The 25,172-nt window shown below is 40.3% G+C and overlaps 1 protein-coding gene across 1 annotated transcript in view; it reads right to left on the reverse strand.

The window, feature by feature from the left end:
* Positions 1 to 24,462, reverse strand: part of FRMPD1 (FERM and PDZ domain containing 1) — a 53,694-nt gene extending 29,232 nt beyond the window's left edge. Inside the window, exons 1-4 of the mRNA XM_011970110.1 lie at positions 24,342 to 24,462; positions 9,310 to 9,467; positions 8,381 to 8,483; positions 5,495 to 5,540 (exon numbers count right to left, since the gene is read on the reverse strand). Coding sequence (XP_011825500.1) covers positions 5,495 to 5,540; positions 8,381 to 8,483; positions 9,310 to 9,467; positions 24,342 to 24,442 — 408 coding nt within the window. The 5' untranslated portion in view covers positions 24,443 to 24,462. The remainder of the gene's footprint in view (positions 1 to 5,494; positions 5,541 to 8,380; positions 8,484 to 9,309; positions 9,468 to 24,341) is intronic.
* Between the last annotated feature and the right edge of the window lie 710 nt (positions 24,463 to 25,172).

A 25,172-nucleotide genomic window follows, 5' to 3' on the forward strand; every position in this document is an offset into this window, starting at 1 on the left:
AGCTATGGGTCAAAGGCCAAGAAATCACTAAAAACAAATATAAGAGGGTATAAGGAGCTGGACTGTCAAGAGCTGCAGGGAATAAGATAAAGTGAGTGGTCAACAGGTACAACCACCACCATCCCAAAGACTCAAAGGAATAAGAAATCAGGGGCAGAACAGAGGAGAGATGCAGAGAGAAAAGGAATCTGCAGGAACACTGTTGTCTCTCACCTTTGGGAGATAAATCCTGGAAGAATTGGGCCCAGAACTGGATCATGCTCAAGAAAATCAACTGGCAGGAAACTGAAGGAACTGGAGTAGACTTAGGCAGAGGAGATTCCCTGACAGGAAGTCACTGGAGAATGACTACAGCTCTCAACTGTACAAATAAACCTTTCAGCCCCACAGTTCCCTGACTGTAAAATCTCAGCATGCCAGAACACTGGGCAAAAGCAACATGACAGGGATTAATGTGAAGTGTGGCACTGAGCATCCAAAAAATCAATTGCACAGAATTCAATTCAATTGCACAAGCATGAAATTGAAGGGACGTGGCTTGGAAGCTATTCCTTTGAAAACAAGCTCAGGATTTAGTTGGTCACCAGTTTCACCCAAGCCGACAGTGTGATTGAGCCTACGAAAATGTTAACCCAATTTTGGGCTTTACTAGCATTCCTGGTGCATGTCCACTCCCCATGGTACTAAGCATTGGTGGAACTGTGTTCCTTTCTGGGTGCCACTATTTGGGAGGGTCACCATGAAATTGGACTCTGTCCAGAAAGCTCTCAGAGAAGTGAGAATTCAGAAAAACGCATCTATGAGGAATGGTCAATGGAACAGCTGTTTAGCCTAGAGGTCACTCTTCCAAATCTTCGCCATTTCATACAAAGTGGACTTGCTTGGGACTAGTTGGTGGGAGTCATAGGGAAGAAGGGCCATTCTTACATTTGGAACCACCCAACCATGAAACTGGCTGCTTTGAGAAAAAAACATGCTGACATGAAATGCCCAACACACAGGCCCCACTGTGGCTCCTGTACTTTTATACCTGAATATCTTGGCATCTAGAACATATAAATCACCTACTTACATCCACTTCAGCCATCTAATATTTTAAAGAGACAATTCAAAGAATATGAGTTACTCATTATTCTAGAACTTCTAAGCTCTCCCTGGATTCTAAATTAATTCATCAGAAAGCAGCAGACCTCAGCTGATAAAATCTCTTTGTGCATGTTTTTTGCTGAACTAAGAGTTAATGTTTAAAAGGGCACTGAAAGGGACAAGTTGGAAAACATTCCTATATCTTTTGGCAGTACCCTCTGTCCTGGGCTACACGCTGTCACTCATGAAGGCAGCAGGGATTACAAAGATACAATAGCATAACACTAAGGAATGTGGGTTCTGGAGTCTACCTGGAAAACAACACAACTTCACTGATTTCTGCATGTGAGACTGTGGGCGTGTGAGGCCCATGGCATCCTCATCTGTAAAGGGGGGATAATGAGTGTATCTTCCTCGTAGCATTTCCTTTTGGTGCAAATTAAATAAGACATTAAATACTGGCATTAATATTATTACAAATAATTAATGTATTATAGACAATGAATATAGACAATACAGATCTACAAATTTAAATCAGAACCTTTTTCATAAAATTCTGTGTTCTAGAGAATCAGTAACTAATGTTGCAACTGTGGATTTTAACATTCCTAATCAGTTTCAAGTAATTTGAGGACTCTTAAGAATCGACCACAACAACGAGGCTCCTTGCTAAAGCAAGATATATATGATCATTTTGCAATGTTTTTAAAATTCTTCGGGACCAGGCGCATTGGCTCACACCCGTAATCCCAGCACTTTGGGAGGCTGAGGCAGACGGACCTCTTGAGGTCAGGGGTTCGAGACCAGCCTGGCCAATATGGTGAAACCTCGCCTCTACCAAAAATATAAAAATTAGCTGGGCATGGTGGTGCATGCCTGTAGTGCCAGCTACTCAGGAGGCTGAGGTGGGAGAATCGCTTGAACCCAGGAGGCGGAGGTTGCAGTGAGCCAAGATCATGCCACTGCACTCCAGCCTGGGTGACAGAGCAAGACTTCATCTCAAAAATAAATTAAATTAAATTAAATTAAATTAAATTAAATTAAATTAAATTAAATTCTTCGGAGCAGTTCTGGTGAGAGGCCCAGGAGCAGGCTAGCCAATATTTAGGGCATTTCTCAGAGGTACTGATGGCCACAGACTGGGCTAATGGCAATTCTCCCTGAGAGACCTCCAGAGCACAGTATTTACGTTCCTCTCTTCCTGGAAATCTTGTAGGAATCTCAGGAGTGGTACTGGACACATACCAATTTTCACCTTCCCATACTTTTTATTATTTAAAGGATTCACCTCTATGCTGTTTCCCTCGCTCCCTGCATTAAGTATTTTCTTTTGCTCATTTCTTGGAAACAGATCAGGAAAAAACCTGCCTGATTAAGATTAAAATACTCTCCAATGAGAGATAACCAGCTAAATAAAAAGGACATCCTAACACCTGCACTATCATTTAAACTGATTAGATTTCCCTGTTTCCATATTGGTTTCATATTATTTAACAGACAAATTATGTTAAGAATAGAAGAACTTCCATTTATCGATACATAAAATACTTGGTCTGACATATGGCAAACATCTTCATTCTAATTAGGTGGGTTTTTTCCTACTCTATTTCCAAGAAATAAAAACAAAAGATAACACTTGTCAAATACAGAGAGGAGACAACAATTTCTCTGCTTTCTAGTGTTATGGAGTGTTTGGACCACAGAAGGTTTATATTTTCATGTAATCAAATCACCTTTGTTCCACTGTGCTTCCTTCCATGCCCGAAATGTGTAGGCAACCTTTCTACAGCCTGTGACCAGACAGACATCCATCCATACTGTTTGCATTTTTAGAGTTGAGACCGGATTTTTTCCAAATACTTAAACAAATGTCCAAGTTTGATTTTTTGAATAATTGCCTTTTCTCCCACAGATTTGGAATGCTATGTTTTTCACAAACTATACACACACACACACATACACACATATAGTTTTATATATATATATGGTCACTCTCTCTCTATATATATATATGGTCTCTCTCTCTATATATATATATATATGCTCTCTCTCTATATATATATATGGTCTCTATATATATATGCTCTCTCTCTATATATATATATGGTCTCTCTCTCTCTCTATATATATATGGTCTCTCTCTCTCTCTATATATATATATATGGTCTCTCTCTATATATATATATACATATGGTCTCTCTCTCTCTCTCTCTCTCTCTCTCTCTATATATATATATATAGTCTCCATCACCCAGGCTGGAGTGCAGGGGTGCGATCTCAGCTCACTGCAGCCCCGACTTCCTGGGCTCAAGTAATGCTCTCACCTAAGCCCCTGCCAGTTATAATCATTTAGTTTTTGTTTTTGTTTTTGTGTTTGTAGAGACAGGATTTTGCCATGTTGCCCAGGCTGGTCTTGAACGCCTCAGCTCAAGCTATCCACCATCCTCAGCCTCCCAAAATACTGGGATTACAGGCATGAGCCACTGCACCCGGCCTCACATACTATGTTCTTATACTAGCATCTACTCTTGAACTTTTTATCTGATTACATTGACATGTTCAACATTTCACCAGTATAACACTGTTTTAATAATTGTAGCTTTGTTCGTTTTTAAATCTGCCTGTCAAGGCCATCCTCATTATCCTTTTTAAAAAAGGTTTTCTTGATAAGTCTCACTTTGATAAACTTTGTTAAATCTAAATGAAAGTCCCGTAAGAGTTTGCTTGAATTTGTATTAAGTATATATATTAATATAATAACTGATATATTAATAATACTTAGTCTTCCCATCAAGGAACATAGTATGTATCTCCTTTTATGTTAATTTTTTTGTATATGTCAGAAATATTCTAGTTTCCTCCACATGAGGCTCACCTATCTCTTTCCCTTAAAGTTTTTGCATTTTATATAACCTTTGTCCTTAAAGAAATAGCTCTTAGACTTAACAACATTACAATCTTTCTGGTTTCCAGAGGATCATTTATATTTTAATTTTTATTACTTTATTCTGTTTTATGTTTGTTTTATTAATCTTTTCTTGTAGCTTCTTGCACTGAATATTTAATTGATTTACTTCTGTATTAAATGATAAAACCACTCAAGGCTATGAATTTCACTCTGAGTATAGCTTCAACTGCACAAAATTAGTTTTAAGAAGTACAGTTCTGGCCGGGCATGGTGGCTCACACCTGTAATCCCAACACTTTGGAAAGCTGAGGCAGGTGGATCACCTGAGGTCAGGAGTTCAAGACCAGCCTGGCCAACATGGCAAAACCCGTCTCTACCAAAAATACAAAAATTAGCCCGACGTGGTGGCAGGTGCTTGTAATCCCAGCTACTTGGGAGGCTGAGGCAGGAGAATCACTTGAACCCGGGAGGTGGCGGTTGCAGTGAGCTGATATCATGACATTGCACTCCAGCCTAAGTGACGGGAGCGGGAGTCCATCTCAAGAAAAAATAAAAGAAGTACAGTTTTAATTTTCAATTATTTTCTAAATAGTCTATAATGACAATTTTGCTTTTTCTATTTGACTCCATCTTTACTTAGGAAATTACATTTTTATTTCCGAATGGCTGAATGGTTTTTAATTAAATTTTTAATAGTTATTAGCTTCTATTTTATTATATTCAGAAAAAGGGATCTGCACAGTTTTTCATTTGGGGAATTTATTGAGTTTTCTTGGTAGCTTGGTATGTGGTCAATTAAATTAGGTTATTAAATGCATTATTAAAATTCCCTATGCCCCTCTTTTTTTATTTTGGTCTATTTGTGGCCAAGGCTAAGAAGTACATATTAAAGTTTCTCACAATAAAAATTTTCTATCAACTTTTGAAAACTATCTCCTTAGCAGTTTTTCCTTTGAAAATTTGATTATATACTTTCCCTAAATAATACATGAGGAGCTTCTTGGCCTGTGGTGGTTTAGGATCATCGATGCCACACCTTGCTGTGTGGTGAAACTCGGAGCCGATAAAACACTTTCATATCCAACATCTCATTTGGTCCTCCTAACAACCCATTAGACAGACAAGGCAGTTATTGTCATGACCACTATTTTACAAAAGAGAAACTGAGACTAAACGATTTTCCCAAAGTCATGCCACTCAAACCTGTCTTAAAAGTCCAGTTTGGTGCACTTACCATCATCCTACTGTGTATAGTCATAGATCTATCTCCTCAGCTGGGCCAGACATTCTGGAGGCCTGCACCATATCTGTTTCCTCCACAGTACTTGCATGGAGGAGGTCTTCAGATAACATGGACTGACTGGCCACCCACTGCCGGGCAGCTGTCACCCTCCACCCTCTGTCTTCCCTGCTTACTTTATGAGGGATATCCTCTGGGGGAACAGGGTCTTAGGGCCAAGAATGGTGAAACTAACACACAGGACATAGAAAGAGATTTACCGACGTGCAGCGAACAACTGTGATTGAAAGAGACTCTTCTGCTTCCCTGAAAAAAGAAAGAATAAAGAAAAAAATTTAGTCATTCTGTGTGATGGATGCATGTGCATGCACACATGTGTGAGCATGTGTGTCAGGGTCAAAAAGACTGGCAGAATGAGTATAAAGCAGCCTCCTTTGCCTTAGCTTTTTTGGCTCAGCAAAACCGGGAAAGATATTGGGAAATGCAGCAACCTACAAAGGAACTTAAGCTGACCCAGAGAGCTCCTTCCACCTGGAGGGAATCTTCATATGGCCACCTCCACCATCTAGTCTATATCTACAGCCACAACATTAATTAAGGCACTTAGCCTTAATTTAGTCCCATACAATGAAGAACTCATCTAGTGACTACTAGTTAATGTCCCCCAATTTTTTTTTTTTTTTTTTTTTTGGAGACAGAGTATTGCCCTATTGCCCAGGCTGGAATGCAATGGCGCAATCTTGGCTCACTGCCACCCCTGCCTTCCGGGTTCAAACAATTCTCCTGCCTCAGCCTCCCAAGTAGCTGGGACTACAGGTGCCCGCCACCACACCCAGCTAATTTTTGTATTTTTAGTAGAGATGGGATTTCATCATGTTAGTCAGGCTGGTCTCAGACTCCTGATCTCATGATCTGCCTGCCTCGGCCTCCCAAAGTGCTGTGATTACAAGTGTGAGCCACTGCTCCTGACCCTAAAATATTTTTAAGAGAAAATATGGCAATAACACAGATAACTTAGGTTGCTATTTCAGAAAACTCATGCTAAGCATTTCACTAAATGGAATGAATGTCTGTGGATAACATTTATCAGATAAAAGCCAAAGGGTTTATGGTGTTTGGGCACACAGAGTGTAATGAGCCCAATCGTATAATCAAGATAGTGGACATCTCTGTCTTGCATTATCTCTTAGATTTCAAAAGTGATCAAATCAAGCAGATAACTGCCGAACCTCTACTTTATATTAGCGGGCAGAACAGAGAAAATCGATTCATATTTTCCTTTCTCTTTGCCACTGCTATCATGGAGAAGCAGTTTGCAAAATAATTTCATTTGACTTCTTGTAATATGAACATTTAGGCCAATTGCTGCTGGTATGTTATTTCCTCAAATGGATCAACTCAACCCAAGATGTCTAAGTGTCTGGGGACTTCCTCTTTTCCATTTTAAATGAGAACAGGACTTTTCTGAGATAAATCACAATAAACCAAAGTGCAAAGGCTCTAAAAGGACATATTGGCCTCGCAGCTATTTGGAGAAATCTGAGATGTTTTCTTGGCATTGTTGTATCATTTTGTTTTGCTTTGTGTTTTACCTTTACACGTGACACTGAATAATACATGCTGTTTTTAGACACTGGGAGCTAAGCTAAAAAAAAAATGAAGGCATCCTGGGATTCTCACATGCAAAACACAGCAGAGGTCACAAATGCACAGCACACCTCAAGTCACGCACCCCTGCTCAGAAGCCTTCAACTGCTCGCCCTTCCAGGGGGAGAATCACACTGAAATGTGCTGTGCTGGCATTCAAGACCCTCCATCACCTGGACTTCACTTCCTAGAATGTTTCTTCAGGCAAACTGAACTGCTCAGCAGCCCCTACTTCCCACCCTGTTGCTTCTGCTTAACCCTTTGCCTGAATCACCCTTCATCTCCATCTTTTGGACCAAATTTTACCCAGCATTAAAGACACAACTGAAATATTTCTGCGCCCTTCTCTGTTTTGTCAACTTACAACTTCTGCCCAAGTTGGAGGACTCTCCAGCATTTGCAGTGTATTTCCTCGGCTTTTCTTTTTCTTTTTTTCTTTTTTTTTTTTGAGATGGAGTCTTGCTCTGTCGCCCAGGCTGGAGTGCAGTGGTACGATCGTGGCTCATTGCAAACTCTGCCTCCCGGGTTCAAGCGATTCTCCTACCTCAGCCATCCGAGTAGCTGGGATGGGGAGACCACTTGAGCCCAAGAGTTCAAGACCAGCCTGGGCAACATAGCAAGACCCTATCTCAAAAAAAGGGGAAAAAAAACAAATTAATACCATCCCAAAGCCAGATCAGCCATTCATAAAAAAGCACAAACTGAATTGTATATATATCTTCAAGTTAGCTTTCACCTACCTCTGCTTCTCATCTCTCTTTATGTTAGTCATTAGAACAATGTTGAATGAAAAATTTAAAATCCAAAGCTTGCATGTGTCCTTAAAATGTCTGCTTGTCCTCTTTACTCCTATTAATGGCACTCCTCCATCTTAAAGTCTAGGTTGCCAATTCCCAGCGCTAACCATATTCACTCATTTAACTGAGCACCCACTGAGCCCTGGTCTCAGGAAACCATTGTCTAGGTAGAAAGTGAGGCATTTCCATAAGTCACAATGACACCAGGCAGAAGGTTTGGAGGTGCTACATCAATGAAACTACATATATGCCAACCAAGATGCACCTGCAATTATATTTAAGAAGAGATATCAAGAGGGATAAAGAAGAACAGATTTGGTATCAATTTAGTTCAATCTTTGGCATATGTTACAATGTGTCTATAAATCCTTAGAGGGTAGGGCCTATGGGTTATTTATGATCATTGCATTCCCTGCAGTGCTTAGCACGGTGTCTTGGGCATGGCAGGGCTTTGACAAATACAGCACTCTGTGCCTCCCAAGCTCTTTTGTAGGCAAGTGAGAGAGACTGGACTACAACAGCCACTAACAAGAAGGTGTTTTAATAGATAAAAATAGCCGTTCTAAAACAAGGCTGTTTTTGCTGCTTTAAAGGATACTTAGCCTTATTAAAATCAGGGGATCAGTTATGCCATTCCTGTTGCCCATCTTTGTTCTTTGATAATCTGTGCAATTCTGTATATGATGGAAGACCATTTAGTACCTGAGAATATCGACTGCTCGTTCCCAGGAAAGGTCTTCAGCAGGCTCATTGTTCATTTGGAGGATCTGATCACCAGGGAAAAGCTTGCCATGTGCAGAGCCTCCTGTTGGACAGAAAATAAGTAATTGGTGCTCACGCCGGGAGGACCCAGACTCCATGTGTAATAGCAGCACAGCTAAATGGCAGCCTGATCCAGTCCCCAGGGGCACTAGCTCACTACCCCACCTTCAGTCAGGCTTGGGCTCATGTGGATCTTAATCTTCCTGTTTATAAACCATGGATAAGATACCTATCACCTATCACCAACTTCCAGGGATGTTAGAAGACTGTCCTGAGAAAGAAAACTAGCCAGAACCTTCTAAATCAACAGAGTTGGCCAGTAAATCTACTCCATTCATCTCTAAAAAGCTCTGGTGTGTACGTGTGTGTAAATAGAAATTAATACATTTTAATGAATCCCAGATTAACACACCTCAAGTATGAAGACAAGCACTGGACTTTCCCCACCTGCTCCTCTCCACCCTGGTACAGCCTATATTTCACAAGGTTCAAGTGAAAACAAATCAATAGTTTCTATTACTGTCTGACCAGAAAGTATCCCCAGCTAGGAGCAGGTGGGGTTCAAAGAGGAGGGCTAGCTTAGCCAAATACTTTCACTGCCCCTGAGACCAGCCAGGGAGCCATGGGTGGGCAAAACCCTAGCTAAGGCCAGCGGGAGCCTAGGGTTTGGAGTGGCAAGTGCGCTTGAGGCTGCTCCTTCCCAGCATCAAAGTAAGGTGCAAAGCCCAAGACAGAATTAGGTGTGCCTTTTCTAACTTCCCAGGGTAGGATTTTCTGCATTTTGTTGTAGGATAGAGAGATAAGGGAGATTTGGGGCTATTTCCCCTTAAGAAACCAAACTTCTTTCTCATTTCCCAGTCATCCCCTACCTGCTGTGACAGCCACCACTGTAAGGGGAAGGCTCTCAGAAATGTGAAATCCGTAGTCCTGGAGGAGGGTGTCTTTGTCTATCTTTACTGTGTGCCGCACAGGGATGAAGGTCTGAGTTGGGTTCCTGGTGGGCCCATCAGCTGCAGCAACTTTAGCCCTGGAAGAGAATGACTATGTAAAAAACAGAAAGAGAAGACTCTGGTTGTTGGTCATGGACTGGGTCAGCCCTAAGCATCATGGAGAAAGATGCAAGCTGAGCAGAAACCATCTCTCCTCTTGAGACAAATAAGACACAAATGCCACTAGCAGAACTTAGGACTGTCCTCTAAAAGAGAAGTCATACAGACAGGCATTCTTAATGAGCTAATGTTAAATATCTAGAAAGCGCCCATGAAGTGCTATGGACACACAGAGAAGGGAGAGAGCAGTTTCAACTTTGTAGCGCAGGGAATAGGGAATCAGGGACACATTTGGTACTCAGAAGAAGAGGTGGCATTTGAGCTGCACTCTGAGACATGTCTAGGGTATGCCTATATAGCCCAGATCCTGGCACACAGAAGATATTCAATAACTGCTGCTGAGTGAATCGATGGATGGATGGATGGATGGATGGATGGATGGATGGATGGATGGATGGATGGACTGACAGAAGGACAGGCAGACGGGCATCCCAGGCAGGATGTACTGCTGGAGTCAGAGGTACAGGAGAGGAAAAACATGGACAGTGAACAGAAACAAGGAGTTGTCAGGTTCACATGTTTGATGATGGATAATTTTATAGCAAGATTTTGTCTTTGGTGATTTTTTTCTTTGTTTCTTTATGATGAATTTCACTTCCCTTTAAGCTTTGTAACTGCAAGGATTCCAATATAAAATCTCGGATAGCAAGGACTCCCTCTATATCAATCTTTAAAACATGTATGTTCTTTAAAAGCAGGAAAGTTATATTTTCTATCTCTCAAATATTTTTAGGGAGTGACAAAGCAAGTCACAAGTTTTTCTTCATTTGTCTGTGGTAAATGATTTTTCCCTCTAACAGTCAGTGGTTCTTTCTGAGGAAGATCAGATAGTGATGGGATGAGGTGTTTATTGTCATTATAAACAACAGAAATGTGAAGGAGTAACAGCTGTCTTGGGGCTCTGCAGTCAAGGTCTATCATTTATTCTCATCCATTTACCAAACACTGTCAGGAACCCTGCCTAATGCAATAGGCCCTCACTTATCTGAAAATCATCTCTCTCTTTTATAATGATCTCCAGTTTCAGCAAGGATCCGGAAATATGAAAAACTGTCTCACAGAGCCAAAATGTAAGTGACAAGCACAAGTCCAAAGTCTTGTGTACATTATCCACCAAGGATCCCCCCAGGCCCTGACTTAGAGCAAATTTAGGCTGTGTATGAAGAGATGACCCAGCCCATACAACCTAGAAGCAGACAGAGTCATTCTTGGAGGCCAGCATCAGGTAATACTGAGCTGCAGCAGCAGAGAGACCTAACGAGAGGGAAGAAACAGAAAACTGAAAATTTATACTGAATAAAGCCCATAGCTCTTCCTGATTTTTTTTTCATTCTTTCTTTTTCTTTTTTTCTTTTTTATTTTTTTGAGACAGGGTTTTACTCTGTCACTCAAGCTAGAGTGCAGTGGCGTGATCTCAGCTCACTGAAGCCCCCCACTCCTGGGTTCAAGTGGTTCTCATGCCTCAGCCTCCCAAGTAGCTGGGACTACAGGCTCGTGCTACCACACTCAGTTAATTTTGTGTATTTTTAGTAGAGACGGGGTTTCACCATGTCGTCCAGGCTGGTCTCAATCTTCTGAGCTCAAGTGATCTGCCTCTCGTCCTCCCAAAGTGCTGCAATTACAGGCATGAGCCACCACACCCAGCCTATACCTGATTTTTAAAAAACTTTTAAAGCTATAAAAAGGTTTTTCTAAATGCCATAAACAATACTCTACATTAAAAGTCACAAATCAACATTTGACATTACAGGTGCAATGCCTCATGCCTGTAATCCCAGCACTTTGGGAGGCTGAGGCTAGCTAATCACTTGAGTCCAGGAGTTCAAGACCAGCCTGGGCAACATGGCAAAACCCTGTCTCTACTAAAAATACAAAAAAATAGCTGGACGTGGTGGTGTACACCTGTGGTCCTAGCTACTCAGGAGGCTGAGGTTGCAGTGAGCTGAGATCACGCCACTGCTCTCCAGCCTGGGTGACAGAGTGAGACTATCTCAAAAACAAACAAACAAACAATTTGGTGTTAAATTTTTTTAACAACAGGATAAGGATACCCTAGACTTACTTCTATTTAATGTAGCAGGTTAAATGCTAATAATAGTTATCAGGGAAGGAAAAATGAAAAGAGAAATAATGAGCATAGGAATGGAAAAGTACCACCTTATTTTTTGTTTTGTAGCAGATGACATTCACACAGAAAATGATGAACAAAGAAAATTTCTAGTGCCAAAAGATAAGTTTAGTGGAGATGCAGGATAGAAACACAAAACACAGCCACAAAAAGCATTAAACAATTCATTAAAAGCACATTAGCTAAATGTACATTTGTTGTTAGGCATTCTTAATGAGTGAATGCTAAATATCTAGAAAATGCCAAGAAAGAATTCAAGTAACAAAACTAGTGAGGTGTACTAATGTAATGCAGGGGAAGAAGGATTTATTTAAAGTAAATAATATAACTTTCCTTAAAGCAATAAAGGAAGACACAATAATTGGGTTAAAATTATGCTGGGTTCCTGGATGGAAACACTAAGTATCAAAAAAAGAAGAAAAAAGTTCTAAATTAAATAGAGATTTAATCTAATATCAATAAAAAATTCTTTCAGATTAAAAAACAACTTGACAAATTGATGGTAATCACAGCAATAACAACAATAATAATAACATTTATGAATACTAACTATATTTTAGGGAGTGATTTAACATATATATATATCTCTCACTCAACCCTCAAAATAAACTTGTGAGGTGGGTACAATTATTATTGCTGTTTTATAGTTAAAAAGACTAAATCTTGCTCTGAGAGATTTTAACTTGCTTAAAGACACACAGCTGGGAAGCAGGTGTCAAATTGGGGTTACTTTCTTCAATAGGCACACTAGCGCAACTTCTAGAGCAGTGCGGTCCAAATGAAATACACACACCACACACGTAAATTTAAGTTTTCTAATAGCTACACAAAAACTGGAAAAAAAAAATAAGTGAAATAAATTTTAATAACATATATTTTATTTAACTCGATATATCCAAAATAGTATCATCATTTCAACTTGTAATTAATACACAAAATTATTGATGATTTTGCATTCTTTCATATTAAGTCTTTGAAATCCAGTGTCTATTTCACACTTACAGCACATATCAATTTGAACTCTAAATTTCTATCAGAAATACTTAGATTTCAGAAAAGTTACAGTTGAAAAGTAAGCACTCCTTTCAGACAAAGGCAATAATCGAAACTGCATGGTGTGGCTTTCACCAAAGAAACTGAATAGAAATTCTAGAAAGTCCTTTAAGTGTCTGGAAGTTTCCTAAAAGACTAAACATGGTGTACAACACGATCCAGCAATTCCACTCCTGGGTATGTACCGGAGAGAAATGAAAATATATGTCCACACAAAAACTTGCACATGAATATTTATAGTAGCATTTTCTATAAATATCCAAAAGTGAAAACAACTCAAATATCCATCAACTAATAACATGGATAAATAAAACACAGTATTCCACAACAGAATATTTGGCAATGAAAAGGAGTGAAACATGGATGAATCTGGCTAAGTGAAAGCCAGTCACAAATGACCACATATTGTATGAGTCCATTAATGTGAAATATCTAGAATAGACTAATCTATAGAGACAGAAGGTAGATTAGTGGTTGTCCAAGGCTTCAGGGAGGGAGGTTTGGGAGGTTTGGGAGTCACTGCTAATAGGTATGGGTTTCTTTTGTGGGGGATGAAAACCTTCCAAAATGGACTCGTGACAGTTGCAGATCTCTGTGGATACACTAAGAACCATTGAACTGTACACTTCACATGGGTGAATTGTATGGTATCTAAATTATCTATCAATAAAGCAGTTGAAAATAAGTAAATAAAAAAATCCTGAAGTGGGGAAAGCTTATAATACAAATATATGAAGAATGGGCATAAATACATATAGTAGATACCCACATTTCACATGCTCAAAGCAAGTGAATTGACAACTCTCACATGAAGAAAGCAAGCTGGAAATTGACACAGAAAATGTACAACCTTATTAAGGAAGCACACCCAAAAGGGCTATGGAGTACTATTATGTGTCATACCAAATATGAATAAAAATAATAAGGCCCAACACATACTAGTCCTGAGATTAAAGCATGACAATACAAACTGGCAATTCAATCTCTCTAGGAAATCATTGGTGAAACTGTAACATTAATTTAAATTTTAAATTTGATCTTCTGTTTCCATGTTGACTGGTATTCCTTGAAGTGATGACCACAAAGGAAAAAATACCATATTGTTTATCCTGGACCATGAGTTCCTAGAAGACAAGGGTGGCACCCATTCATCTCCGTGTCTCCCATGCCTAGTAAAGTTCTAGAACAGAGTATGAGCTCAATAAACCCTGGCTCTTGAGTATTGAAAAATATCAATCTCAGCTTTATTTAGAATAGTGGGAAAACTCAAAACAACCTGACAGGGAATAGATAAACCAAACACAACAAAGAATGACCTCGAAGACCCTACATCAAAACGTATTATGGGCCTATAAGCTTCAGACATACAAAGAAACACAAGCTAGAAAATACCCTTCCATAGCACTGTGTAAGCTATTGTTTACCTTTCCTAAGTGAGAGCTGGAATTATTCTCCTCCTAATAATTCCCCTCCATCCACAGAACAAAAGCCAAACTCCTCAACCTTGCCCTCATGGACCTGTGTCCTGAGGCTTCAGTCCCTAGCCAGCATCCACCCACCACTCCCCTTCCCAGGCCTTCACTCCAGACTGATCTTACCTACTACACCAGTTTTACCCCTGGGCCTCAGCTCACACAACTACCTCTGCAGAAAGTGTGAGGCCAAGTCAAAGTCCAGCTCAAAGGTCACATCTTTTTTATCTGATTTCCTAGCCAGATGTAAATTCTCTCATCTTGGAGCTCTGACCCTCTCTTATGGCCCTGAGTACCCAAACCTTTATTTAAAGTTATCTGACTCCATATAGTGTTACTCGTAACAGACTATTTATTCCTTGGAAACAGGAATCACATTTTATTCACCTCTGCATTTCTCACATTGTCAAGTGAAGATCTTTGCTCACAGGAAGCAACAGTGCTTATTGGGCAAATAAATGAGCAAAATACTGTACACATCTAATATGGTACTATATAGAATATAGTTGCTATATTAGTTGTACCTCTAATATAATTAGCAAAAGGTGAAACTGCATATACAACAAGTAATAAACAGCAATTTGAATATAAGTAACAGAGATGAAAGTTTGTCATTTTTCTTTTGTTTGCTCAACCCTATGACTATTGCCCTAATCAGAACTTATCTTCTCCAGGTCTCAGAGCTCAGTAAATGGTATCATAGAGATAATGACAATTGCTCTAGCCAGAATCCCAGAGTCATCCTTGACTTTCCCTGACTCTCATCCTTCAAATCACTCACAACATGAGAAGATCTCAAAAAGGGTCAATTTCTTTCCGTCTCCACAGCCACCATTCTGTTTCGGGCCCCCCATCACCAGCCCTACTGACAGGTTTCTACTAGGCTACTAACTGGTCTCCCCACTTTCCATTCTCGTCTCTCCTGAATGATTCTCCATCTAGCCGCCAGACTGATTTTATAAACACAATTCTGTTCCTGTGTCTTCCCTGACTGAACGGCCTAATCCAAAATCCTGAATATGGCTTAATACAGCTCCTGCCCATCACTCCAGCCTCCAGGACCAAGCCATTCATTCTCTTTGATATTTTTGTTCCAGCCAAACTAGTCTCCTCTAAGTTCCTCAAACACATTGGCCTTTGGACAAGCTCTTCCCTCTGTCTAGAATAACTCACCTGCCTCCAAAACACACACACATACACGCGTGCGTGCGCGCGCGCACACACACACACACACAACTTCCCCAACATATCCAATCATGCTCTCTACCTGCCCAACTCCTATTCAGTCTTCGGATTTTGGCGGAAACATCTCCTTCTACTAAATGCACCTACAGACCAGTGCAAAGTCTCTTGTCCTCTCTGGACTAGTTTGTGCAGCAAGAACCACATATTTCTTGTCCCATGTGCTGAACTCAGTACCAGTCATAGAGTAGGGCTTAATAATTGTTTGGAGAACAAAACAAAGAACAAACCTTACTACAGGGTTTCAACAGAATCCATTTTGATGCTTTTCAAATGGGCAGGCTCTGTTATCTTCCATTTGGAAGACTGCGGTCCTCCACAATGGTGGACAAATGACATTGCACTGTATTGACTAATCCCTGGACAGTGTCAGTGGCTTTGGCCCAAAGTCTGGATTTGACATTTTCCCCAAAGGCCATGTTCTAGCTTTTGTTTGGAAAGGGATTAACCTAAGTACATGACCAAACCGTGGCCTCTCCTCATAGAGAACATTTAATATTGACAGTAAGCTAAAGGAAATGATCTCTGTAACAAAATTTCCTCCTCTGAAGCATCTTATAAATATCAAACTAAGCACTGATCTCAAAACATATTTCTGCTGCCTTTGTAATCGCTTCAAACCATAAACGTGAGGTCATTTCTGTGATCTTACACTGGAAGAACAGAAGCCCTACAGTTACACTAATGAAATTCCCGCCAGATAACTGGATCTCCCCTAAGGTAGAACCAGAACAAACATGTTACATTTATCATGAAAACAGTCTCATGTAGATGAATTCTACTTTTCATAGCTCGTAAGTTTATATTGAGCTGGTTAATAACACTGAAAAGGAAAGCTACCAGATGGATACTGATTGCACTTCAAAGATTCTCTGGCTTTCTGTCTGCTCTCTGATATGTCGGAAAATATATTCTACCTCTATCCTGTAACAACAAAGAATTTACCTCCGAGTTCCAGCAGGATGTGGAGAAACAATTTTGAATCTATGTTTAAACACTTTATTATGTTCAGCTTGAGTGATTTTAAAAGCTAAATCTGGTATAAACTGGATTTCATAATGTAAAGACTATTCAGAGAAAGCAGAAATAGAGGCAGCAGTCTGTACCAGAAGGAAATGTAGCATGTAATCACAATCATTGGAATGTGCTTGTGGTTGTAACAATTTCTAGGGGGCCATTCACGGTGGAGATTGTGAGGGTGGTGCTCCTCCAGTTGAAAGGAGAAATTCTTCCATTATTACTTTAAAAACAGGATTCAGGAAATAATGGCAACTCTGCAGATGTAGTCCAGGAGCCTTCCAGACTATCCTCAAATCTTTCTACTTTTGCCTATGGGTCAAGACACAATAAAAAAAATTGGTGCCTGAAAGGGTCTTTCTACACCATTAAAAGTATTAGAGGCCGGGCGCGGTGGCTCAAGCCTGTAATCCCAGCACTTTGGGAGGCCGAGACGGGCGGATCACGAGGTCAGGAGATCGAGACCATCCTGGCTAACACGGTGAAACCCCGTCTCTACTGAAAACTACAAAAAACTAGCCAGGCGGGCGCCTGTAGTCCCAGCTACTCGGGAGGCTGAGGCAGGAGAATGGCGTAAACCCAGGAGGCGGAGCTTGCAATGAGCTGAGATCCGGCCACTGCACTCCAGCCTGGGCGACAGAGCCAGACTCCATCTCAAAAAAAAAAAAAAAAAAAAGGTATTAGAAAGGTCAATAGTATTAGAAAGGTTTTAACAAAACCATTTTTAAAATCAATACATAGACTACTTATAGTTGTAATAACCAAGTAAGTTTGGAAAGTGTGTAAAACCAGCAGCAAGGGCTTCTGAAACTAACATGCCAACATGTGTGTATATGTGTGTGTGTGTATGCACATATGTGTGCATTGTGTGCCTGTGTGCACACATGCGTGGTTGTGTACACATGTATGCATGTATGTGCCTTGTGTCATTGTGTGTGTAGATATGCATGTATGTTCATTAGTATTAACATTCAAGATAAGTTCAAAGAAATCATCTTTTCAAGCCCTGAGGATACAACCAAGCAGTGAAGAAAGCACAAAGTTGCATTAAGTTCTTTATGCTTCTTTAGATCTTGCTCTATAAAACTAACATTTCTAGATTAAGCATAAGAGAATTTAGTAAATCTTGGTGGGGTGTGGTGGCTCACGCCTGTAATCCTAGCACTTTGGGAGTCTGAGGTAGGCAGATCACTTCAGATCAGGAGTTCAAGACCAGCCTGGGCAACATGGTGAAACCCTGTCTCTTCCAAAAATACAAAAATTAGCTGGGTGTGGTGGTGCATGCCTGTAATCCCAGCTACTCGGGAGGCTGAGGCACGAGAATCACTTGAACCCAGGAGGTGCCAGTTGCAGTGAGCCAAGATCACAATACTGTACTCCAGCCTGGGCAACAGAGCAAGACCCTATCTCAAAAGAAAGAAAGAAAGAAAAGAAAGAAAGAAAGAAGGAAAGAAAGAAAGAAAGAAAGAAAGAAAGAAAGAAAGAAAGAAAGAAAGAAAGAAAGAAAGAAAGAAAGAAAGAAAGAAAGAAAGAAAGAAAGAAAGAAAGAAAGAAAGAAAGAAAGAAAAAAAGAGACAGAATGAATTCAGTAAATCTCATGCTTATTTGTTTTAATAGTATAATAAAATGATTCTAAAGTTCATATGACAGAATAGATGGGTAAGAGTAAAAGCATTGAAAATGAAGAGTAATAAAAGCTTAGTTTAATAGGCAATGAGGCTGGTCACGGTGGCTCACGCCTGTAATCTCAGCATTTTGGGAGGCTGAGGCCAGTGGATCACTTGAAGTCAGGAGTTCGAGACCAGCCTGGCCAACATGATGAAACACTGCCTCTACTAAAAATACAAAAATTAGGCTGGGCATGGTGGCTCACGCATATAATCCTAGCACTTTGGAAGGTCAAGGTGGGCGGATCACCTGAGGTCAGGAGTATGAGACTAGTCTGACTAACATGGAGAAACCTTGTCTCTACTAAAAATACAAAAATTAGCCAGGCATGGTGGCACATGCCTGTAACTCCAGCTACTCGGGAGGCTGAGGCAGGAGAATCACTTGAACCCATGAGGCGGAGGTCGCGGTGAGCCAAGGTCATGCTGTTGCACCCTAGCCTGGGCAACAAGAGCGAAACCCATCTCAAAAATAAATAAATAAATAAATACAAAAATTAGCCGGGTGTGGTGGTGCATGCCTGTAATCCCAGCTACGCGGGTGGCTGAAGCAGGAGAATTGCTTGAACCCAGGAGGTGCAGGTTGCAGTGAGCCAAGATCGCACCACTGCACTCCAGACTGGGCTACAGAGGGAAACTGTATCTCAAAAAAATAAAAGGATAATGAGATGCATAATACTATTATAATGTAAGTAATTTTAATACAGCTGTGTAAAAGTAGGCAGTTAGATCAATGAAACAGAATAGCCAGCCCAAAAACAGGTCCAATCTCCCACTCACAGATGCCAGAACTTCACATACAATAAAGGAGGGGTCAGTAAAGAATGAATCAAGAAGGCAAAGATCACTCACAGTTAATGGTGATATGAATGACTACTTACTATTTTGGAAAAAAACCCAGTTAGATCATCATCTCCTAGCATATACTAAAATAAACTCCAACTTAAATAATTAAACATAAACATTTTAAGCTATTAAATTGAATTGAAAATTAAACTTTTATTGGATGAAGATTTTTGTAAGCTTAGAAGCAATGAAAGAAATTGTGAAGGAAAAGAATCCCATTTAACTATGTAAAAATGGAAACTTCTGGAAAGAAAAACTTGGTGTTATTATTATTATTAGTTTTGAGATGGAGTCTCACTTTGTTGCCCAGGCTGGAGTGCAGTGGCTCACACAACCTCCGCCTCCTGGGTTCAAGAGATTTTCCTGCCTCAGCCTTCTGAGTAGCTGGGACTACAGATGCGCGCCACCATGCCTGGCCAATTTTTGTATTTTTAGTAGAGATGGGGTTTCACTATGTTGGCCAGGCTGGTCTCGAACTCCTGACCTTGTGATCCGCCCACCTCGGCCTCCCAAAATGCTGGGATTACAGGCTTGAGACACGACGCCCAGCCGAAAAATTGGTATTATTAAGTGGAAAAATATATTATCATCAAGTCTTTGTCATTTTATCACTTCTGTAGTCACACAAAGCTAATAAGAAGACAACAATTTGATTGAAAGCAAATAGTTAAAAATTAGTTTATGATGTAATGTCACTGTGTTGCAGCTTTTATTAAGCAGTTTGCATTGCATGGTTTACATAGAAATTCAAAACACGTCACAGAGACCGTTTGGGAGGTTAGCTATTTCTAAAAGAACACCGATACTGTAAATGTTATTTTCTTGTTGGAAAACAAAATCGAGTGGTAACAGAGGAGTCATCCTTATCATATCTGCACAATTTCCCATTCCTATAATTATAGGTCTCACCAGTTCACTCCTACCCAAGCATGGACACTCATTTAAACTAAGGGCTACCAACTGAATTTGACTAATGAATGTAGCAATAACCACCTACTGAAAATTAATCTAAAATGTAAGAAATCACAGGAACTTTGAAAGTTGACACCACTCCTCTATAAAATACCTGTTTAAGAGTCTCTATAAAGCTCTAACATTGCCCTGTGTGTATAAAAGTTATCAATTTGTTTAGTAATGCCTGGAAATGGAAATGGTTATTTTTGACTAATTTACTCCTAGACAACTCACTTAGGGCCACAGATAAAGTTTAAATTTTATGGGGAAAAAATGCCAATGACAAGTAAAGCAAGTAAAACTGGCTGAAATGACTGAGTTTTGAAAAGTCAGAAAAAAACAGAATTGCTAAAATATGCATGTAAAATTATGTGACTACAGATGCATATCTGTGTTTCTTCTCTCTGCACTATGGAAGTCATTTCAATACACTTCCTTGATTTCTTGCCCCAGCTACCAGGAAATTCAGGGCTAATGTTAGTATTCAAATGCTAAATCCTTAAGTCTGATTGGTTTGCAATCTATTTCTAACATTTCTTATTTTAATTTTCCCATGTTTTAAAACTAATCATTAAAAATTCCTTTTGGAAGAAGGAGGGATGGGCATTTAAAATATATTTCAATGAGTAATACAGTCCCCTACTATGAAAGCCCTTAATCATTAAAAATTTATTGAATGTCTGTTACATACTATGGACTCTGTTAGGGCTGAGGATACTTTGTGAAACAAAACAGTCAGGGTCCCTGGTCTCATACATGACAGGAAGGTTGGGGGAGAAAAGCCATATGATGGCAGAGGTGATAATGAACAGGTAAATAAATATATACATAATTATAAAGTGTGATGAGCAGGTAAGTACCCTGGAGGAAACAAGCAAGAGAATGGACTCCCTGTGCTTTGGGTGGTCAGGAAAGGCCTCTTAAAGAAGGTGATGTTTAAATTTAACCTGATGAAGAAGGATCTGCCATAAAAAGGGGAAGTAAAAGAACTTTCCAGGCCAACTGAACAGCAAGTGCAAAATCCCTGAGATAGGAAAGACCTCGATGAGTTCTAGATACTTTTAAAAAAGCAAAACAATGGAGAATGGTGAGCAAGGAAGGAAGAGGAGCAAGGTGAGGCTGGACAGTTGGGCTGGGGACAGACTGTGAAGAGACTTGTAGGTTATGGCAAAATGGTAGGTGAGCCACCGAATGGTTCAGGGTGGGGTAGGGTGGGGTAGAGCTGGGAGCTAGCATGGGACAGGAACATTTTACATTTTGAAAAGTCCACTGTAGCTGCAGACTAGAGAATCAGCTGGAACAGGGAAAAAGCAAGTGAGTGATCCTTGCAGGGCTCCCAGGGACAGAGAGGTGGACAGTTCTGAAGGCAAACTGACAGGAGCTGCTGATGGGGTGGGTGCAGGGGATTCAAGGAGTCAGGATGATGCTCAGGTTTCTTGACTAGGCAACAAGGTGGTAGGTGGTACCATTTAGTCTATCCCTAGGAAATGAAATTATTTACCCCATGCTCAGCTTTTTTAGTTATTGATCATTTTCTAGTAATCTAAGGACACCAAGGATTAGAGATGAGAAAAAATTCACGCAAGGCTACAAATGATTTATCCTAGAAACATGGAAATTATGTCTTCCATGGGCACTGACAGGAAACTTTCTCTCTTTGTTTTTCTCTTTCTCAGGCACCTGGAAAGCAAAACTCCCTAGACACAAGGGAAGATGTTTAATATCATTAACCACCAGGGAAATGCAGACAAAAACCCCAATGGGACACCACTCCACACCCACTAGGATGGCTACAATAAAAGAGATAACAGCAAGTGTTGGCAAAGATGTAGAGGCACTGGAACTCTCATATACCGCTGGTGGAAATGTAGAATTGTATGGCCACTCTGGGAAACAGTCTAGCAGTTCCTCAAAAGACTAAACATATAGTTGTTATGTGGCCCAACTATTCCACTTCTAAGTATATACTCAGGAGAACTGAAAATGTATGTTCAAACAAAAACTTTTACACAAATGTTCATGGCAGCATTATTCATAATTGTCCAAAAGTGGAAACAACTCAAATGCTCATATCACATATATGTCTGTCTGTCTGTCTATCTATCTATCTATCTATCTATCTATCTATCTATCTATCTATCTATCTATTCTTATTTGGCTTTATATATCAACCCAAATGTTTATGTTAAATCAACTGATGAAATGAACAAAGAAAATATTCCATAATGGAATATTATTTGACAATAAAACAGAATGAAATACCAATTCACACTATGACATGTCATACTGATCTATGTCATTATGATAAGCAAAAGAAGATAAGCAAAAGAAGAACACATTATGCTAAGTAAAATAATATTTTATGCTAAGCGAAAGAAGCAAGTCACAAAAGAACACATACTGTATAATTCCATTTATGTGAAATATCCAAGATAGGTAAATCTATAGAGATAGAAAGTAGCATGGTGGCACGTGCCTGCAGTACCAGCTACGTGGGAGGCTGAGACATGAGAATTGCTTGAACCTGGGAGGCAGAGGCTGTAGTGAGCTGAGATTGCACCACTGCACTCCACCCTGGGCAACAGAGTGAGACTGTCTCAAAAAAGAATAAAAGAAAGTAAATTAGTGGTTACCTGGGACTGGCAGAGGGGAGAATAGGAAGTGACTGCTAAGGGGCACAGGGTTTCTTTTTATAGTATTGAAAATGTCCTAAAATTAGATAGGGGTGATGGTTGTCACCTTTCATTTACAGTCTGTGAGAAGGCAAGATGTTAAGAGAGTTCCAAGGTCAAATATCTAGGCAACGTCAAGTTAAACAGGTCTCTTTTTCTGCAGGACTTCTCAGAGCCTTTAATCTGTATTATGTGCATAATGTGTATAATAAATCACCAAGTCAGGGGAGGCAGAAGTAGGATATAAGATGCATCATTTCTCAAACATATATGGCCACAGAATCTCTTCTAATGGAGCAGCATCACACAGCACTAGGTTTTGCAGACCCCACTGTGGGAAACAATGTGCTTAGCAGCTTTTCCATTCATTCATCAAGCACTACCTGACCACCTGCAACACTCATGCAAGACAATCACTTTTGGGCTATAGAGATGAGGCCAGTCCTTCCCTGACCTCACAGAAGGCAGGTCTAGAAAGGAAATGAATGGGCTCCAATAAGTTGAAGGCACCAGGGGGAGCACAATGCCAATGCTACAAATAAAACACTATGGGGTCCCATGGAGAAATTCATCCTGACTCTAGACTGAGGAACACTTCATGGAAGACCCAGCACTTCGGCCAGGCCTTCAGCTGTGGGGGGTTCTGGCCACATGGAGATGGGAGGAAGGGATCTGGCCCAGGAGCCCAGGTCCAAGGGGTGAAAGAGAAGACAGGGTGCTTGTAGTAGAACAATAAATGTTCCCTTTAGCTGGAGCACACTGTGAAGGAAGCAGAAGACAAATAGCTGGAAAGGATTGCGGCTTCAAATGTCAGACCAAAAGTGTTTAAGCTTCCTCCTAAATGGGGACCCATCCAAGCTTTCTGAGCATGGGGTAAGAGTGGTCCTAAACAAGTCACTCTTTGAGCCTGAGGTGTTTCATCTGTAAAATGGAGCTAATTCTACCAGCCCCATTTTATCTGACCTCGGTGAGTGAGGATCACAGAACTTGGCCACAAGGCAGTGGAGCCCTGAGCAAAGTTTATGTCTCAGCAGCAGAACAGCTGTTTCCAGTTCCTTTGGAAGAATGTGTGTCTCAGAAACACCTGACACGTGATATTTCATCTCTGTGGCAGAGCCAGATGGGAAATCCAAGCAAAAATGAACGCTTGGAAACAGAACATATCTGAAAGTTCTCCTGTAGCAGACAAATCAGATCTGTATTTGATTTCATTTTATTTTCTTTAGAATGACATAGGGACTGCAAGGAAGGAACAGCCACTGGAAATGAAGACACGGAAAGAATATAAACAGCAGATTGCCTGACTTTCATGTCAAGTACTAAGACAAGGGGTGTGTGTGTGTGTGTGTGTGTGTGTGTGTGAGAGAGAGAGACAGAGAGATCAAAAGAGTGTATGTGTGAGTGTGTGCTCCAGAGAGTGTATACGCATGTGTGTACGAGTATGTATGAGTGTATTTCTGTGTGTATGTCTGTGTATGAGTATGTTTGTAAATGTTGTAAATGTGTATGAGAGTTGCAGTAAGTATGTCTGTGTGTGTGTAGGTACATGTTCGGGGTAGGGTACAGGGAAAAGCACTCCAGCAAAATTGCTGACTTGTTTACACTGCTCCCACCATATGGTGTAAGAACAAAGCAAGCCGGAGACAGCGATCCCAAGGTGCGGCCAGGACCGGCACAAGCTCCTCCCCCTGAGACTCCAAACCTTCATAGATAGAAATCTCTGCAAACCCAGGAGCCTTACCGGGCCGAGCTGTCCCGGGAGCGCCGAAGCCATCTTGCCACCATTTGTTCTATTCTATGTGCTTTCCGTGTCTGGAATAAACTGGTCTCCAGCTCTTCCATTTACCTAAAAGGAAGAAGAGTGTTCTTAAGGTGCTAACCAAAATATTATAAAGAGGATTTTGATAAATCAGGATGATGCTTCCTTTATTTGCCCATTGTAAGACACACTGATAAAATAACTAGCGTTCTCCTTTTGTCTAAAATCAACATAAACAGGTGCTCAGTGTCCACAGAGTGAACAACTTGAGCAACCCTCAATCTTGCAGCAAACAGACTGGGTTTGTGTCTTAAACAGTTAAACATAAGGATGAGAGAGTAAAATAGACAACATTTCTCAAACTTTGTGACTGTGACCCATAGGAAGAAATATGCCTTACCATGTGACACTGTCCTTCCCTCTCCCAACTATGTGTGCAACCCTGGACAATGCGGTTCAGTTTTGCCTGCATCAGGAACCCCATGGACATGGAAGCATTCTTCATCACGTTGTGCAGATTCCTCTGAGCGCTGCTGCTTTTGTTCAATCTTTTATATTTAATTTTTGAATAAGTATTTCACTTACATAATTCAACACTAGCTTATAAAAAAGATATACAGTTACTGTATTGTGTGCTTAAAAATTTAAGAGGGTAGATCTCAAGTTAAGTGTTCTTATCACAATAAAAAATATGTAGACAGTGAAAAGTCTGTCTTATACCCTTCCTTGCTCCCACCCACCCAGTTCCCATGCCCATACGTAATCACTGCTCTTGTTCTCCATTTGTCCTTCCAGAGTTTCTTTTCTTTCTTT

This window comes from Mandrillus leucophaeus, unplaced genomic scaffold, assembly GCF_000951045.1.
Source record: "Mandrillus leucophaeus isolate KB7577 unplaced genomic scaffold, Mleu.le_1.0 Scaffold929, whole genome shotgun sequence".
Taxonomy (NCBI): Eukaryota; Metazoa; Chordata; class Mammalia; order Primates; family Cercopithecidae; genus Mandrillus; species Mandrillus leucophaeus.